General features: G+C 41.3%; 3 protein-coding genes across 3 annotated transcripts; 2 read left to right on the forward strand and 1 right to left on the reverse strand.

The window, feature by feature from the left end:
• The first annotated feature begins 281 nt into the window (after positions 1 to 281).
• LOC141840487 (formin-like protein 8) lies at positions 282 to 3,596 on the forward strand. The gene is made up of 4 exons (XM_074728490.1): positions 282 to 1,540; positions 1,634 to 1,833; positions 2,051 to 2,292; positions 2,696 to 3,596. Exons 1-4 carry the CDS (start codon positions 282 to 284, stop codon positions 3,473 to 3,475), a joined length of 2,481 nt encoding a protein of 826 aa, XP_074584591.1. The 3' UTR covers positions 3,476 to 3,596.
• A 2,342-nt stretch (positions 3,597 to 5,938) lies between these two features.
• LOC141812370 (uncharacterized) lies at positions 5,939 to 6,503 on the reverse strand. The gene is made up of 2 exons (XM_074700401.1): positions 6,362 to 6,503; positions 5,939 to 6,267 (listed from the first exon to the last, which is right to left on the reverse strand). Exons 1-2 carry the CDS (start codon positions 6,441 to 6,443, stop codon positions 6,059 to 6,061), a joined length of 291 nt encoding a protein of 96 aa, XP_074556502.1. The 5' UTR covers positions 6,444 to 6,503; the 3' UTR covers positions 5,939 to 6,058.
• An 8,317-nt stretch (positions 6,504 to 14,820) lies between these two features.
• LOC141814055 (SCARECROW-LIKE protein 7-like) lies at positions 14,821 to 18,069 on the forward strand. The gene is made up of 2 exons (XM_074702061.1): positions 14,821 to 16,859; positions 17,396 to 18,069. Exon 1 carries the CDS (start codon positions 15,024 to 15,026, stop codon positions 16,857 to 16,859), a length of 1,836 nt encoding a protein of 611 aa, XP_074558162.1. The 5' UTR covers positions 14,821 to 15,023; the 3' UTR covers positions 17,396 to 18,069.
• The last annotated feature ends 1,288 nt before the right edge of the window (positions 18,070 to 19,357 follow it).

Raw genomic sequence — 19,357 nt, forward strand, 5'->3', positions numbered from 1 at the left:
GGGCACAGCGGCGGCACGCTCCCGGCACGTGCACGATTGCGAGCCGACACGTGAGGTTAGTTGAGTTGAGCTGAGTTGAGTCGATGTCACGCAACTCGCTCTCCACTCTCCCGCCTTCCCCTTCCTGCTTGTGGCTGCATGTTCATGAAGGAAAATAAAAAAAAATAACTGTGGGAATAAACAACAATAACGCAGATCTGTTCATTCTCGCTCGCTGGCATTTCCGAAGCTTCTCTTCTCCTCCTTCGATCGACCCACAGATTTCAAGAGGTTTTGTCTCTATGGCACTGCCACTGATCGCCGCTCTCCTCTTCTGCTCCTCCTTCGCCGTCCCTGCGGACGGCGATGCTCGGAGGGACCTTCACCAGCCTCTGTATCCCATCCAGTGGACCCCGCCCCCTCCGCCATTCGTCCAAGATTTCCCTGACTCGCCGACGGTGGACTCGATCGGCTTCGCCTCTGGGACTCCCTCCCCTCCCGCCGCTGTCGCTGCAGCCCGGCCCCACTCCAAAAGGGTCGTCGCCGCTGCGGTCTGCGCCTCCGTTGCCGGCCTCGCGGTTCTGCTCTTATCGGGCTTCTTCCTTTACCGGAGGAGGTTGTCTGCCTCGCCCGACGCCAGGAGGCTGATCGGCCGCGACGACAGCTGCATCCGGCAGGAGGGCCGAAGAGCCCGCGCGATGGCGCCGGACGTCCTCTACCTCGGCACGATGGACGCAGGAGCAGGGGGCAGGCGGCGGAGCGACGAGGTGAATGCTTCCCCTTACCGGAAGCTGGGGAAGGAGTGCGTAGTGTTCGAAATGCATCACCCGAGCCCCCAGCTCCAGCCGCTACCGCCGCTGAGCGCGACGGCCTCACGGAGGGGAATGGTTCCTCCGCAAAGGCTGTCCTACGATGGGGATCCTTATTATACTACGCAGCGGTCGGGGGCAACCGCCACCGTCGACAGCTCGATTAGTTCGGTCACGCGGTGGAGCCGCAGCAGCGAAGAGGTGGAAGTGCTGGCCGTGCCGCCAACGGACTCTACTCAATCCCAGAGATCTTTCTCCAAAACGAGACCTAGCACTTATTCGAATTCCGATGTGAAATGGGTAATTCAACCTCCGTTAATGCCCACTACAAAACCACCACCACCACCACCTCCTCCTCCTCCTCCTCCTCCTCGCAGAATGTATGAGACCATAAAAATTCAAACACCCACTCCTCCTCCGCCGCCGCCGCCACCTCCCCCGCCACCACCACAATCAGGAGTGTCAATTAATCAAGTAATGTCCAAAACCGAACGCCCAATTACAGACAGAATGACTCCGTCGTCCAGGCGTAGATTGCTAAATCCACTTCCCGCAGAAGCTTCAAGCTTCAACACACTCACTCCTGGGAAGCTTGGCAACGGAGTCAACGGAAGCACTTTGCAAGTCGGCAGCGTGGCGGAAGATCTGGAGAGCGATGCCAAACCCAAGTTGAAGCCCCTTCATTGGGACAAAGTCAGGGCAACTTCCGATCGAGCCATGGTTTGGGACCAATTGGGATCAAGTTCATTTGAGTAGGATTTCCCCTGCAATACTCTTTCGAGTTTTCACTCAGCATTCTGAAGCCTCTAATACATAACCTTGAAATGATTTCTTTGAATTCGCAGGTTGAATGAGGATGTGATGGAGACTTTATTTGTCAACAATGCCGCAAGTACTCTTCCCAAAGATACTGGAAGAAAACAGGGAATCCTGCCTTCCAAGCAAGAGAACAGAGTGTTGGACCCTAAAAGATCGCAGAACATCGCAATACTTTTGAGGTCACTGAATGTGACAAGAGATGAGATCTCCGGGGCACTTTTGGATGGTAAGAACTCTAATATTTGCAGCTTTATTCTTAACCTAATTTATGTTATTTATGTACTTCATGATCCATATCGACACTGCGTTATCCTAATTCGCTATACTTCTACTGCCATCTCCTTCTGTTTCTGTCAGCTATGGCTTGCATCTTTTATGATGGCTATTTTCAAAGTGATTACTCACTTCCTAATTGCTTATGTATGATAAGGTTTTTGGAACAGGTAACCCTAACTGTTTAGGAGCTGCTCTCTTGGAAACTCTAGTGAAGATGGCTCCTACTAAGGAGGAAGAACTAAAACTATGTAATTACACGGGTGATATAACAGATTTAGATTCAGCAGAGAGCTTTCTGAAAACAATTTTGGACATACCATTTGCTTTCAGAAGGGTTGATGCAATGCTGTATAGAGCTAATTTTGAATCTGAAGTTAAGTATCTAAAACAATCTTATGGAACATTAGAGGTAAAATTCTCAGCTTCATCATTCTTTCACAATAGAATTTTCTTGATTAGTACAACTATCATTTCTTGGCAATATATTAATGTATGTTATCCCTCTTCTTTAGAATTATTTTCCTTTTTTTTCAATATTGAAACTTGAATTACTGGTTTAAGGTTTGTATGTTTTATCCTATTACTGTCTACCAAGTCAGTGGTTCAGTGCATTTTAACAACCCAACTTATTGTATCTACCTAAAAGTTTTCCAAATGGTCCTCGATCTGCATCTAGTTTTGGTGGAGTTACTCTGATTATGATGCTAAAAAGTTAACCATAAGTATTCTATTGTTCGACAGGGATTTGTAATTTTCCTATGATTATTTCTCCTATATCGCCTAGTTTCATGTTTCCCTCAAACTGTCTACAGGCTGCTTGTGAAGATCTAAGAAGCAGTAGGCTATTCCTTAAGCTCCTGGAAGCCGTTCTGAGGACTGGAAACAGGATGAATGTGGGCACCAACCGAGGTCAAGCAATGGCCTTCAAGCTCGATACTCTTCTAAAACTTGCTGATGTAAGAGGGACCGATGGGAAAACTACACTTTTGCATTTTGTTGTGCGAGAGATTGTTCGTTTAGAAGGATCAAGTAGTGAATCTACTGCAAATGATTCTTCTAGTATTTCTGAAGGTCAGTTTAAGAATCAAGACTTGAAAGTGGTGGCTGAGCTGAGTAGTGAGCTTAGCAATGTCAGGAAGGCAGCTGGAATCGACTCTGATGTGCTAAGCTGTTATCTGTCCAAGCTAGAAATTGGGCTTGAGAAGGTAAAGTCCGTTATACACCTTGAGAAGTCATGCACACAAGGCATGAAATTTTTTGAAACGATGAGGATATTCGTTCCACAGTCCGAAAGGGAGATTGGCTTTGTTAAGGAAGACGAGAAAAGGGCAATGAACTTAGTTAAGGAAACTACAGAGTACTTCCATGGCGATGCAACAAAGGAAGAATCCCACCCACTTAGGATCTTCATGGTCGTGAGGGACTTCCTCTCTATGCTTGACAATGTATGCAAGGAGGTGAATGGATTGCATGAGAGGACAATGATTGGATCAGCAAGATCCTTCTCTATACCTGCAAGTACTTATCAGCCAGTCCTCCAAAGATATGAATGGAGAAGAGGCTCAGAGGATGATGATAGCTCATCATCATAACACCATTTGAAGACTGTCAATTCATGAATTTAACAACACCGAAAGAAGATCATGAGAAGAATGTTATAATCTTGCCACTGATAAACATGATCTAGAAACATGGAAAGAAGATAAAGGTTCTTAGTTGGCCCACTTGTTCCAGTGGAAAGAAAATAATTAATGCCTTGGAGAAGCCACACAAGATTGAATGGACACTGCATTTGGAATCCAAAACCAGGAAAGGTTTTTTCTGCGTATCCTGACTAAATCTATCTCGCTGCCAAAGGAATAGCGCGTTCAAGATGTTCTTGTTGCAAGAATTTTATTAGAGAAGCATGCTGATTCTGCTTCAATACTGAAGAAAGTAGTGTCGGTTTTTTGGATCGAATCACTTCCAGGCAGAACCAAGACAGCAACATTTTAACAAGGTAGAAGCTTTTCGAACAGGTTATTCCTCATCGAGGATATATCATTCCTGCTGTTTTTGTTTGGATGTTTCATTCAGAGTCAAGAAAGATTGATATTTCTAGGCATCATTTTAGACCTTTGCTCATCGAATTGTTCTAGATGTTTTTTCATCATTAGATACACACTCTTCTCATACTTGTAGGATGTGGTCTTTCTTCTACTTACAAAGGTGAGTTACATGGTCGATGTCCTGTGCCTCTCTGACCTCACATTCATCAATAACACAAAATGTCTTACGTACAATGTATAGCATTTCCCAAACATATGCTAATTTGATTTTGTAGACGATTTCTAATCTTATGCCCCACCCATATAATGGTTAATTACCGAAGATAAAAATTATTATTTTCTATTGGGCCACAAACCAATTTAGGTGAATAAATGCACGAGCTTAATTTGATTGGTGCTTATAGTATGTCACTATAATAAAGTAAGAACATATAATAATTTATGGGTGATAATGCGATAAAAGTAATTTTTAAAAATTTATTTTCGGTCATTATAAGAAGTGGAGTATTTGGAACGACATTCTTATTTTATTTCTCATGTGGATGTATTTGGAACGACACAATAAAATATATAACAAATTATATATTTAAGGCAGAATTGAGCAAGACAATTAAAAACATATAGATCTGTCCGGTCTACGCATGCATCGGTCACGACTGAGGAGTTGTATTGGAGAAGTAGATTAATAAATTAAGCATCGACCAAACAGGGAGGCTAGTCATCTCCCTAATGAACTGCACCTAATTGGTCAATCTAAAGTCATATGTACCCGTATCCGCTTCACGGATATGATACAATGATAAAATACTTAAGCTCCGAGATGGAGATGTGATAAAAAGTGGGATGAATTCTTTAGATAATGAATATTTAAATCTCATTCAAGATATATTATATTTGAAAATTTTAAAAATTTTATGATGTTGAATACGATTGACATGGTCATAAGAACCTCACCATGAGACCACTAGTAGGTGAATTGAGTCACTTAAACTGTATCATTGAGTTAGCTGAACCACCGATCTCGTTTGCTTGCAGCGGCATGCCAGTCTCGCTCCAAATTTCGTGAGGTAAACAGGAAAGTGAACGCACATAAAAAATTTTAAATGACATTTTTAATTTTATAGAAAATTTTATTTAAGATCTAATAAATATTCTGAGACCGATTGGTCGGGCTACTTCTCCAAAGCAGTGGACGTGGAGTGGTAGCACGAGCGACGGTAAGCGGAGCCATGAGCCTGGCGGTCAACGTAAACCACGACGACACGATCGCAAACGAGACGTGCTGCGCACGGCACGATGTTCGAGGAGGGCTACGCCACACGCGACGTGCGAAGTGCTCAAGCCAAATAGGGCGACCACGGTGCGCTAGATGCCGGCAACCGCAGGCTAAGAATGTCAATTCGATAGATCGGACGAATTTCGGATGGAATTAAAATAAAATATTATTTAAAAATATCGATTTGAATTCGAATTCAATTCGGAATCTTAAACTCGAACTCAATCTGACTGATTCAAAAATCTAAAATACTCAAAAAAAAAAAATTACTATTTTAGTTATACTTTTTTTTTTGTTAAAATTTCAACTCGAATTGTTCTACTGATGCGGGGCAATTTAAAATGATTTTCAATTTCAAAATCTTTTAATCATTGAATTGAATGGTCGATCTTATTTTTAAACTCAGATGTGAAAGTTAAGGACTATTTTATACTCGTAGCCGACCTTCGTTTACAAAAATAAAACTGAAAGGGTAGGACTTCAAGCAAAATGCTGCATCATGCGCATAAAATACTTCCCAAATGTTCTAAGCACGTGGAATAAACCTATAATATAAGCCATCTGATTCTGATTTAACACATCTCGATCATCCATATCATTTCTCTTTTTTATAAAAATAAATAATAACAATAATTAGTAAAAAAAAAACACAACAAAGTAAGCCAAATTAGCAACTAGCAGTAGCAGGTAATAAGGAGTTCTTTAGAGGCCGAGATTAAAAAGCACATATAGAAAATAATTTAAAAGGTATTATATAACATAATATATAACAAGCCATCTGAAGCTCATGGTATTTACAAAATCCCAAATGAAGAAAAGGAAGCAAGCTAATGGATGGTTGCCGTGAGATTCTAGAACCTTCGGCAGAGGCCAAAGAGTAGGGCCCAACCTTGCCTCCCGTTGCTCCGTCGACTCCTCCGCCTCGTCGGCTCCGCCGCCGCCGCCGCCGTCGTCGCCGGGCGGTACGACCCCGCCCGCGCGGATTCCGTCAGCAGCTCCCACATCACGTGCACGTCCTCGTACTCGCACGTGCGCACCTCCCGCCTCAGCCTAACCAGCCCTGCGGGAAATCAAGAGGTGGGAACGAGAGCGTGAAGAGTTAACTACTCCGACGACGTCGCGCGCGTCAGGTTGGGGATCGGGGAAGAACTCACCGGATTTGCGAAGCCCGAAGCGGTAGGCGACGCCGTCACATACTCGCCTCGCCGGAGACACCATTCGAGCCCACCACGCCATCTCTCCTCCGGCCGTCGCCGCCGAATCGCCGAGAGAACAGAGACGGAGGAATGAGGGAGTTTCTCGTTCGAACCCGTTTTAAAAAGGGTTACTCGCTGAGCCTCGATTCACCGGCTGATGCCCTTCCTCCACCGCCACGTGACGGTCCCCACGCAAACAGATATTTTACACTCCCGCTCCCAGCAGCAGACGCGTGTGCAGTAATGCAGATCGTACGGTGCAGGTCCACCGACCAGGGTCCGCTTCCACTTAGCAGGACTACCCGTTCGGATACTCACGTGGGTATTGGAAGTTTGGCTCGACTGGAGGTGGGTCCCGGTGCGCGGGGAAGGAGACTTGGGAAGCTGCGGTTTGTTGGGGTGGTTCGAGCCGTTGGGAGGTAGGATATCCAAAAAAGCAAGAGCAAAGAGGCGGAGGGGGCCCACTTGTATTGACATCGTGGTCCATTCATTCACCATTTAAATTTAAATTTAATCAACCAATTTATTAATAAATATGATTATTTAATTACACATGTCTATAGTAGATCCGACCACGGGCCGGGTCTAGTCCGGAGCCCGGCCCGAATCAAACACATATACTCACCACTATTCTACAATACCTTTTGTTTATAAAATTAATATAATTATATATATACTATATTTATATTTATTTAATTCAAATCCATTTTAAGACGTCGTTGATAGGGAATGAACGTAATTCTCATCGGTCTTGGAATATGCACCACTAAATTACATCGACTTTTTTCTCTTTTTTTCAATATTTCTTTTATATAAATTTAAAATTTTAAAATTTTTAATATAATAATCTCGAACCGTCGCGAACCGTGAACCGAACCGTGAACCGGCGGTTCCGAACCGTGAACCGTGAACCGTAACCGTCTTGTGCGGTTAAGGTTAAGGGTCGACCTGTCATGAACCGTCGAACCGGCGGTTCCGACTGTCAAACCGTCGGTTCTGAACCGTGGTCGGGTCTAGTCTATAGAGGTGAGACTGTAGAAATGGATAAAAATCAAATTTCAACGAAATCAAAGTAATACTCTCTTTTATAGTAATCAACTATGTCAATTTTATCCAGCTTAATTTTGATGTTGCTATAAACTTATGAACATGAACTCGATGAGCCGATATCATCTACTTAGGAGAACTTTATCTGCTAGTGCAACCGATATTTTTTTAATTGTGTTGAAAACAAGATGAACACTTGATAATTGATTTTGTTTTTATCCCTAGACTCCACATTTTTTTTAAATGTAAATAAATAATAATATGGGTAAAATGGATCTATAAAGATATTTCCTTTATGATTTTTTTTCTCCAACGTGATTTCAACGCAAATAATTGGAGAGAAAAATATAGCTTTGCAATTCACACCTTGCATACGTTAATTCTTTGCAAGATCTAAAAATGACTATTAAAAATGTGAAATTTAACTTGGAATGAAGGATAGCAAAAATATATATATTAGCGGTAAATAATAAAATTACTAAGTTCAATTATAAATAATTAGATGAAATATATCACAAAATAATTAAACTATGAATAATTCTCAAGTAGTGGGGGTGGATCAAAGATTGGGAAATGGAAGTTGAACTAAATTAAACCACAATAACATCCGACATATATCCTTGTCAGTCATCATCCAATGTATATTTTATTAATTTTCATACCCATGCATATAGCTATCTAGGAGCATTATAATTCACACAATCAATAATTGTCCAAAAAATACCATTTGTAAAATACACATGTACGATCAATATACATTGACAATTACCACATATCTCTTTAGTCAAACAATATTTGTCTATTTCTCTACTTTTCCCTCAAACTACTTCTAGAAAGCCTTTTAAATTACTTACTATGAATGAATTTGTTTTATTTGGCGTAAAAAAGAGCCAATCAAATTAATATAAAATTCAACAAATGATTCTTTTGTTTCGATTAAATATTAATACACAATTGGAAAATCATTTGATTAAATATCACGCGCATGAGGTATATAGATTTAATAAGAAAAGTCATGCGCCTCGAGTTAAGTTTGGTCATTTTCTTTTCTATCCATCAAATGAACTAGGCAGAGTGTTCCAACATAAACTTTTCTTGCAAAAATAATGAAATAGACAATTCTAAATTATATATATGGTTAAAACTATCTAAGCTGAATAAATTTGTAAAAGAATATTTTTAAAAAAAAATTGATAACACCTGCATCACACTTAACAATTATTTGCTCATCCTTAAAGCGTTAGACATCATTCAAAAAAAAAAAGGACCGATGATCACACAAACACGCATTAAGTTCCACTAGTTGGATCAAACACAATGATCTGCCCATTGAGCAAGAGTTCAGGAACAGTGTTGACAGATATTACAACTTCTCATAACACATGAGAGAATTGAAATGATAAAAGTAGCAGCAGCGTCACTTTAAATTCATGAAATAAAAAGATGGAATGTACATTTAATAGTAGAACTGTTCCATTGCTGCAGCTATTGCAAACACCTTTGTTTGCATCATTCCTCGAAACTAAAGGCTGCGAAGCTACCAATTCTAGGAATTGTTTACCCTTGATGCATAAGGAAATTTGATAACCTCCCTGCAAAAGTGGATAGTAGAAGACAAAAGCGTAGGAAAAAAAATGGAGAAAACATCCATCAATGCGGATATCAATATTTGAAATAAATGTGTCTCGTTGAATTGCTGCGCAGTCGATGCCAACATTCATAATATTAATTCTAAAAGCTCAACATAAAGAGTAAAAACAAGTAGGAGAAAGAAGAAAAAAAAAAGAAAGGAGGATGCATCTCAGATATTGCTAAAAGTTACACGAGTTTAACTTTACATGTACAGGATGGTAGGCAGGCTTGATCATTACGAGGAAAAAGGATGAAGCTTTCCCTACCATGTTGACCTGGATCTCCGCGTGATTTTGCAGTGTAAAATTTTTCTACTGTTGCAATCTTGTGATCCGATAACGGAGGGTTAATTTCCCTACTTGATGCAATAAATGGTGTCACGTCAGTTGGATGACTGTTGATCAATAACATAATAAAGCATTAAATCATTCACTTGATCCAATCTGAGAAATCCTAACTTTCACACAGCAAATTACAAGGAAAAAAACTGATCTCAACCATCTGTTATCCAGTTAATTACTAAATCAATCCAAGAGGCTAAACTATAAATGCCCCTCTCGAGAAACAGATTCAAGTAATTCACAATGAATATTTACACAACATGTGATAAATCAGAAACCACCACCCATGTTTTATCTACAAGCAGCATACATGTTAATCAACAGCCAAGTACAAACATCAGCAAACCAAAAAAATGAGAAAAAGGAAGTTTAGTATGATATATTCAAGTAGTTGCATCCTACCATGAGAAATAAATCAAAATTCAAATTCATTATAGCAAAAGAAAAACAATAAGTTCAATAAATAATAGTGGTTGGAAGCAGCATTTCAAAAATGGTTTGATGCAGATCCAAATGATCTGTCAGATCAGTACTTTGTCGACATACCATGTTTGCTCCAACTATTTATAGCCAGTTACATGGATTTTATCCCCAAATAAACTCTGCCATATTCAGATCTCTCAAATCCCTTCCGACTTCTGGCCCAACCATATCAACAATGAAATGATCTAAAAAAAAATTAATGCTTATACCACCCATACTACAGACTACCAGAATTAGTTGGCACAAACACGGCTTGATGATTATAACCACCTATGTGATATTAAATCTTGTATACCACTTGCATCATCATAAAAACATTCTTTACTGCAAACTATCTGAAATTGGCAGTTCACGCACCTAATAGGACTAGTAAATTTCAACCACATTGAGGTTTGCAGTATGAAATTTAAACCCTACTATGAAAGGAACATCAAAATAACTGCCATCCATATTGGCATGAGTTCATATGATTCATTTTCAGACAACTACAAACACACATTGGATGCCAAAATCTATATTAATAAACCAAGCCAATTTTTAAAAAAAACAAATATACAGATCTATTCCATAACAACTATGAAAAACATAAGTATATGCAATTAAACACCTAATAAATGCAACAAAGGCCATCACATTAAAGATTTTTAAAAAGGTGCAAAAGAAAAAACAATTTGTAACTGAAGTAGAAGCAGTATTTTGCTATGTTCGTTGTACAAGGAACTATAACAAATATACAGGCAAGGTGATCCTTAGTTCCCTGATTTGTTGCCTCCAGGTTTTGCTAAGGGTGTATTTGAAGCAAATCCTACTTCCTCCTGCGAGTTTTAGTAATTGGTGTCTGGTTTGCTTAACAACACTCCTTGACTTTTGTATATTTACTTCCCCATATAAAAAAACATATCTGCAAGTGGAATTGATGTCATTCTTTGGTCTAGCACAAGTGCTGTTAAGCTTATTAGGACAGCTATATGTACCGTTAAACATCTTTTGGTTTCACACAAAGCATAGGAAAGTAGAGTGAGAAAGTGGTCTTGTCTCTACATTTTATGATTCTCTATATTGATACAATCTATATTGAAGATATGTGATATTGGTTTTACAGTTTGTGGTGAAAAGAAAAGCAGTTGGGATTTGGAGTTGCAAGGACTGCGGCAAGGTCAAGGCTGGCGATGCTTAGATATGTAATATTTTGGTAGCATTGTATTTAGACATATGATACAGTATTAAGTATTATGTATTGATGAAATTTGTAATACGATATCGGAATTTTGATATGTGAACCAGTGTCGTATTGCTCAAATTGTAAACAGTATTTTGATATGTGATGCAGAGTTTAGATATGTGATGCAGTGTTTATTTTAAATTTTAATTATGATATGTTATTATTCAGATTGTAAACAGGACTCTAAATATGATACAGGTAAAGAATTTTAAAAAATCATTAAAATCTAGCGACGGACATTTATAAGTCTCCGTCTCTAAATAGAGCTAATGATACAGCTAATGGGTGTGGACAATAGAGACGGACATTTAAAATTCCGTCTCTAAATAGAGACGGAATTTTAAATCTCCGTCTCTATTTACCCTTGGTGCTCTACCACCCTATGTGCAGGTAGCTTGTGTTGCAGCCTAATGGAGATTCTATTGGCTATATAAGGATGGTATGATGAGTTTTCTTATCACATGTGGAGACAATTTATCTTCGTCAACAATCTCTCTACTCTTTCTCCCTTGCATTTCCACGAGTTTTGTCTTTCAACCTAACGTTGACTTGATTGTCAAATTAAAGGGGCTGTGTCGACAACATTGGTCCTCCACAGACACGCTTTGACTCACCGGCCAATGAGAGCATATCACAAGAAGATGATCAAAATCTCCACTTCAAAGGTGAAGGGAGAGTAGGAGACTGAGTGGGCGAAAAAGGACACCATCAATATCTCTTATCTACAATATCTTTCCTGTTGGTGCTCATTCACTTCAGTTAACTTATTAACTTTTACATGATATTCTTTACCCTTTTATTATCTCCCATTATTCTTCAATTAATGTTTAAAATTCTCTTTTAAAATTTTATAGTTACGTTTCACAATGCGTATTTCACCTACCACCTTGTGCATTTAGCTTTTATAATCCGAGGAAAAAACATAGTGTGATTAGTGTCTGTCAAAACTTCTTAGATATAGAAATCTACTTATCCATGCTCATTGTTGCTTTTCTTCCACTTTAATTATCATGTTAAAGACTAAGTAGTTGAATTTTATGGAATATTAATACAATGACGTAATCAAAATCCTCAATTGTCCTGAGTTAATTAATAGTACTGAACTAAAGTATTTTAATTTTTAAATTTTGATTTCATATATTAAATTAAAAATTACTGGGCTGCACTAGACTCCAGCCTAATGTAGCCCAACACTGGCTACGTCAATGAATATTATAAGCCTTTTTGACGAGCAAGAAAAGTTGTAATAATGAATAATTTTATTGGATAGATGAATCGATGAAGATCTAACTGATTCAAATTGAGATTTTTTTTTAAATTTCCATTTTGTTTACTAAGCTATCATATATGTAGGCGAAATGTATAGCCAAAATAAACAGTAACATTCAGACGTATATGTTATTTTATTACAGACGTAAATGTAGCCAATATAAGATTTATGGAGGTTTATTAGGATCTTGTTATTGGATTTTCTTCCAGTTAAAGAGATCGGTTCAACATATTTAAGTCCAATTATTAAACTCATTGATATATAGGAAATAATTCATATGACAATGTACATGTTATTATCAACTTAATCTTATCCGTCATTAATTTAATATTTTTAATTGTTCGGAGTTTAATATCTTTTCCATCTAGGTTTTTATGGCTGATCGATAATTATTTTTTAAAATATAATTGCCTTTTATTTAAAAGAGCCCCATTATAACTTTTAACTTTTGGTGAATTTTTAAAGATGTAATTCCATAAGAAAATTATGTACACAATGTTTGTGTTAGTCACATCTTTTCATACTCAGGGTACAAAATTTTATGATATACAAATTATCGGTTTATTTTGTGCAAATTCAATTTTCCTTTTAAACTAATATATATTTGCATATATTCAAATTAATATTTAGCTCATCCTTTGTCTGATTATGTCGGATTAAACGGATGAATATCATGCTTCTCTCCATCACTCAAATAGGGGTGTAAACAAGTCAAATTGCTCGTGAGCTATTCGAGTCTCGATTAAAAAAAAATTCGTTTGAGTTCGTTCGATTACGTTAATAAGCCGAACTTGAGTCTGACGATTTTGAGCTCGAAAATATTATCGAACCAAGTTCGAGCTTAACAGTATTTGATTCGTAAGTTTGCGAACATGTTCGTTTAAATGCTCATGAACGTGTAATATCTATATATATATATATTACATGAATTATAAATATTATATATTAATGAGTCAAGACTTGAACTAAGCTCGTTTAACTTTTAAACGAGTTATTTTCAAACTGAGCTCGAACTAAACTCGTTTAACTTTAAAACGAATTATTTTCGAATCGAGTTCGAGCCATTCGTAAATTATTTAATTTCATTACGAGCCGAACTCGAGCTTAAGAATTAAAGTTCGAATCAAATTCGAACCGAACTCAAGCTCAGGCACAAAAACGAATCAAACTTGAGCTCGAGCCTCTTACTGTTTGACTCGATTCGGTTCGATTACACCCCTACACTCAACTAACTTTTGCATATTTGTTATCAGATGAATCGCTAGCTAATATTTTTATGCATTAACAAGAAATTAGTCTTCATGTGAAAATTAAATGGATAGTCGAAAGCATGCGTGCATTGTAAATTAATGCCTATGCTCGACCCTATGTATCGTCCAAAGGAGATCAGCATATCTTCCTTTCTCCATCTTCGTTCAGTCCAAGAAATCAAGCGATTCTAAAACCAAATCTCCTGTTCGCTTTCGGTTAGGATAGAAAGCGACACGCCGGTCCAGCTTCCTCCCCTCCTTCGATCGTCTTCTTCTCCTCTTCTTCGAAGTAATTAAGCTTCGCATGTGGAGGATCACACAGGCACATTACCTCAGCCGTCGCTGTCCCTACGGCCCACGGCGCCAACCATTTCAATCGACGACGACAACGGCGATGGGGACGGCGACGACTACCGCATCTTCTCGGAAGCAGAGAGAGAGATCCGACCGTCCATATCGCGATCATTGATGGTCCCACTACGGTGGGATGACTGTGCGCACCTTCCTTGGTTTATGTTCCAGTCAACTTGCGCATCATCGCCATCTCGTCGCCTTTCTGACTGGCGGCGAAACGACAAGGAACTCCATTGATATCGATCGCCTGATTGATCCATCGCGATTCCAAGCGAGTCAAGGCTACATGACGTCATCGAATCGGATTCGCTGTTGCAGCCGGTGCACCCGAACCACGTGGCGCGTCACGTCGAGCAACGGACGAGTCGACACGTAGCGCCGGGCGCGCTCAGCGAGGTGTCTCCTCCTCGCAACGATCGAGCGCCGGCTTCTTTTTCCCTGTTGGTGCGAGACAGGAAGCGAAGTAAATTCAGATTCCGTCGATCAATGCGACGATGGGACCTGCGCGTGTGTTGGACGGAAATGGAGTTTCGTAGTCGGAGGATGGGAGCGTTTCCGTAGTGGTGGGGACCAAATGGCGACGAGACACACTCGATCGCCGCTTGAACGAGCAAAGCGGGGGACAAGGAGAGCGCTGCCACGGTGGAGTTAATTTTTTACCCTTTTTAATTCCCCACCCCCGTTGCTGGTTTCACCGCGCCTCGTTCACCCATCTGGCTGAACTTACTCACCTCGGGCGGGCCTACTTCCTCGTGTCTTGGGCTTTTTTTTCCCCTTCAATCCGTCCCTTTCTTTCTCTCTAACGCACAGCCCCCAAACCCTCAAAACCTTCCCTTCCCTTCCCCTTCCGTCCTCCATACGCAGTAACTCACTCACTCACTCAGTACGCCACTGCGTCGAACAGCTCCGAATAGCCTGACACTACAGCCCCCTCCCTCTTTGATAGCGCAGCACAGTTTGGAGGAGAGGAGGACGACGACCGCGTGCGCTTTGTTGTATTTTCTCAAAGGAGATTAAGCAGATGGCGTACATGTGCGCCGACAGCGGAAATCTAATGGCGATCGCTCAGCAGGTGATTCAGCAGCAGCAGCAGCAGCAACAGCAGCGCCAGCAGCAGGAACAGCAGCAGCAACAGCTGGGCGTCTCCGTCAACCCCTTCTCCACCAACCACCCGCCCTGGGTTTCGCATCACGTCCACCACCAACACTTGTCTGATCACTTGCCCTTCGTCGTCCCTGAATCTGGCGCCGTGTTTTCTGATCCGTTTGTCGCCGAGCCCATCCCTGGATTCTCTCCCCACGGTGGCGGCCGCCATCTCGACCATGGCCCCTTCCGCCTCTCCGACTTCGGATCAACCGTCGCGGCGGAGTTCGACACGGATGAGTGGATGGAAAGCCTCATCGGTGAGGCCCCCGCAGAGAACTCCGTGCTGATTAGCGACACCTGGCCTGGCGCCGCCGACGGAGCAGAGGCCCTCTTCGGGGAGGGGTTTCCCTCTTGCTCCGCTGAGATCAGCCTCCCTTCGTCACCGGGCGACCTCAACCACGTCTTCTTCCCTGAAAACTCCAAGATCGCTCCCCTTCCTTCGGTACAGCAACACCACCAGGCCACTCGCGTCTCTACCCTGCTTTCGTCGGCGGCTGAAGCACCGTCCTCCGATCCCCCAGAACAAAGCAAGGATTCTGGTGCCGCCGCCGCCACCCCCTTGCGAGATCAGGCTCCGGAGAGCAGCGCTTCCTCGCCGCCGCTCTTGAAATGCCTACTCGAGTGCGCGCGGCTCGCTGATTCTGACCCTGATCTTGCTGCTAAGTCGTTGATCCGTATCAGAGAATCTGCCTCCGAGTTTGGTGATCCGACAGAACGCGTCGCCTTTTACTTTGCGGAAGCCCTCTATGGGCGGCTCCTTGGAGCTCATTCACATCCTACTTCCATCTTCGACACTACGCCAGAGGAGTTCACTCTCTGTTACAAGGTCCTCAACGATGCGTGCCCGTACTCCAAATTTGCACACCTTACTGCAAATCAGGCGATTCTAGAAGCCACTGAGTCCGCGTCGCGGATTCACATCGTGGACTTCGGCATAGTTCAGGGCGTACAGTGGGCAGCACTACTCCAAGCCCTAGCCACCCGACCCTCCGGAAAGCCCTCAAAGGTCCGTATCTCCGGCATACCCGCGCCGGCGCTTGGCGCAGCGCCCGCAGAGTCGCTCGTTGCTACTGGGAACCGCCTCCGTGACTTCGCGGCGCTCCTTGATCTGGATTTCGAGTTCGATCCCATTCTCACCCCGATCTCGGAGCTCGCATCGACCACCTTCCGGGTGGACCCGGACGAGTCGCTGGCAGTCAACTTCATGCTCCAGCTGTACCACCTGATCGGCGAATCGCCCGAGCCAGTCGAGCGCGTTCTCCGGGTTGCCAAATCGCTCGCCCCCAGCGTCATGACGCTGGGCGAGTACGAGGCGAGTCTGAATCAATCCGGCTTCGCGGAGCGCTTCGCCACCGCGCTGGCCTACTACGCAGCCATGTTCGACTCGCTCGACCCGCCGATGGGGCGCGACTCGGCCGAGCGGGCCCGGGTCGAGCGGCTCCTCTTCGGTCGTCGGATCCTGGGGACCGTGGGCCCCGGCGAGGGGAAGAACCGACGGGTGCGAATGTGGGGGAAGGATGAATGGACAGCCGTGATGGAGCGGTGCGCCTTCGAGCCCGTGGCGCTGAGCAACTACGCCGTGAGCCAAGCGAAGCTTCTCCTCTGGAACTACAACTACAGCTGCAAGTACACCCTATTGGATTGCGCTCCGCCTTTCCTCTCCCTGGTGTGGGCTGACCGTCCTCTCCTCACGGTTTCCTCATGGCGTTAGGTGATGAAATTAATTGCTTCCACCTTCATAATTAAATGATAATTAGGATTTTTTTTCTTCGGTGAATGTGTTATTGCTTGTTGGTTTGTTTGCCGTATAAGAGCAGGCTGGGAATAGCACAGATCTTGATGTTTATTTTGGTTGTGGTTTTGGTTAGGGCTTAATGTGAATGTAGTGTAGTAGTAGTAGTGCTAAGTATAAAAAGAAAAGGTTAGAAACTGTCACTTGAATTGTGAGTGATCTTATTGCATCTAGTATTTAAAGAAAAAAAGGTAGAAGGATCAACATGATTATTGGTACCTTTACTGCTAGATGATTACATGCATCCCATTTTTTGCCAGTTGGTTAGTTGGGCAGGGGGATGAGCTAGAACTAGAGTGGTACTTTTTTTTTGTTTTTATATTCGTTTGTTTCCCTGCAGTCGTTAGGTTTTTTTTTTAAATTCTTAAATAATACGTTTTTTTAATCATAATCTGGAACAATGGATATGATTATTTAGTTTGGCTATTTACTGCTAAGTTGTAATCTAACTGTAGTGTACCAAATAAAACAACTGCAATACATAGAGCATGGTAGCAATCTCCATGGAGGTCTTCTAAGTACAGCAGCGTGAAGACACAAAAACACTGCAAACTCGGCGCGCTGAGGTATGCCTAGTTGGACTTGAAAAAGTTAGAATGTTTTTTACTCGATCGATGCAGTGTGGTCGTAACTTTTTCTTGACTGTAAATTGAATAGAAACTCTGATTGTTTTCTCCTCCTGGTAACTCGATGATTGGACTTAGAATTAGAATTCTAGTATTTCTTTTTTATTTTTTGAAGCACTACTTCTGTGAGTGCGACTAATCATTAGTGTTCAAGATGGCGTCGACTTGTTTGCTGCTTCTTCATTCAAATATCATGGGCAACATTTGCTAAAGCTTTCAAAAACGTGGGGTTCATGTGATTTTTATGGTTCAAACGTTGTGAATGTGTAACTTTCTGAATGAACGGAATTCGAGATGAAGCAGCTTTTTACGGCTGATAGAAGGGAATTAGTCATGTTCAATTTGACGTATGTCTGCATCAGAGGAGCTGTCGGATGAGATGGCCAGTCTGAGGAGATTTCCTGTCATGGTAATTGAGAGCTGACGGAGAAAACTCTCACATGTTTAACATGGTGGAGACCTCTCCGATGGGAATCATTGCTCCTCTTTTTGAAGGATTTAAATGGGACAAAAATTAAAAAGATAATATAGAATATAGTGGATTGATTGTATGTTGTCATTTTCTCAATTTCCACGCTCTTTTTTTGTTAAATTTGTATATTGTCTGAGTTTAAAGTCTTCCATATTTTACAAATCTTTTACTCATTTCATTTATTATCTTTTTGTAAATTTTTTTTTCCACATCTAGAAAGCTCCGGAGAAAAAAGCTAGTGATTTTTAGTGGATTGATTGTGAAGTAGAAATTGAGAGTTTAGAACCATATAAATCCTTGAGTCTTCTCTAAATTGCTTTTATTTGTTTGCTAGATTTATATTTCTATTGCATGATTTGTTTTTGTTGCTCTACAAAATGTCATACATGATCTCACAAAATGTACTCTAGATTAGGATTGGAGTCTAACTATGTGTCCAAAGTGAGTAAATGACTCAAAATAACTATGTAGCAGTTTCATCCAAAACTATAAAATTTTCATTTTCTATTTAAAATTTGAATTTGAATATATATGTTAGTTTTCTAAGATCAATTTTTTAAATTAACATCAGATATTCAATCCTTCGGGTCGACTAATTCTGGAGAATGATTGGTTCGGTTCGAGAGCCCAACAGTTCAACATCCCAGGTTTGTTATCCTACTAGAGGAAAATATCATGTGACATGTGGGAATCGAATCATTGGTGTTTGAGAGATTGCATGAGCATCTTACCACTACATCATAGTCCGAGGGCACTTTATAAGACCATTGTAACTTAACCATAGTGACAAATGACTCAGATATAATTGATATGGTGAAAAGAGGGACTTATATGTGGCGGAGCCAAGTCAAAAGTCAAATTTAGGTGGAGATCAAAAGTCAAGTCTAAGTGGAAGCCAAAGCGTTCACTCAATTTTAGAGGACTCAGTTCTCCTCGATTCCATCAGCTCGTCTACTTGACTTTAAAAGACTTAAACTTCTCGACTCCATTAGTCATTTGACTCTAGAGAACTTAGACTCATTGATTCTATCAGCTTGGTCCACACTAACTTCAGAGAACTCAGATTCCATCAACTCCATCAACTTGATTCACCCAGAGGACTCAAACTTCTAGACTTTATCGGCTCGGTCAACTTGACTCCAAAGGACTCAAACTTCTCGACTCTATCGGCTCAATCAACCTGATTTTAGAGAACTCAGACTTCTTGACTCCATCAGCTCGACTATCACGATTTCAGAGGACTCAGGCTCCTCGACTTTATCTGTACTTTACCATCCTACAAGGGCCTATTGATGGTTACTGCAAATATTCCAGAATAT

The sequence above is a fragment of the Curcuma longa genome, chromosome 1 (assembly GCF_044706935.1).
Source record: "Curcuma longa cultivar G26 ecotype Majalengka, Jawa Barat chromosome 1, ITB_CL_G26_1.1, whole genome shotgun sequence".
NCBI lineage: Eukaryota > Viridiplantae > Streptophyta > Magnoliopsida > Zingiberales > Zingiberaceae > Curcuma > Curcuma longa.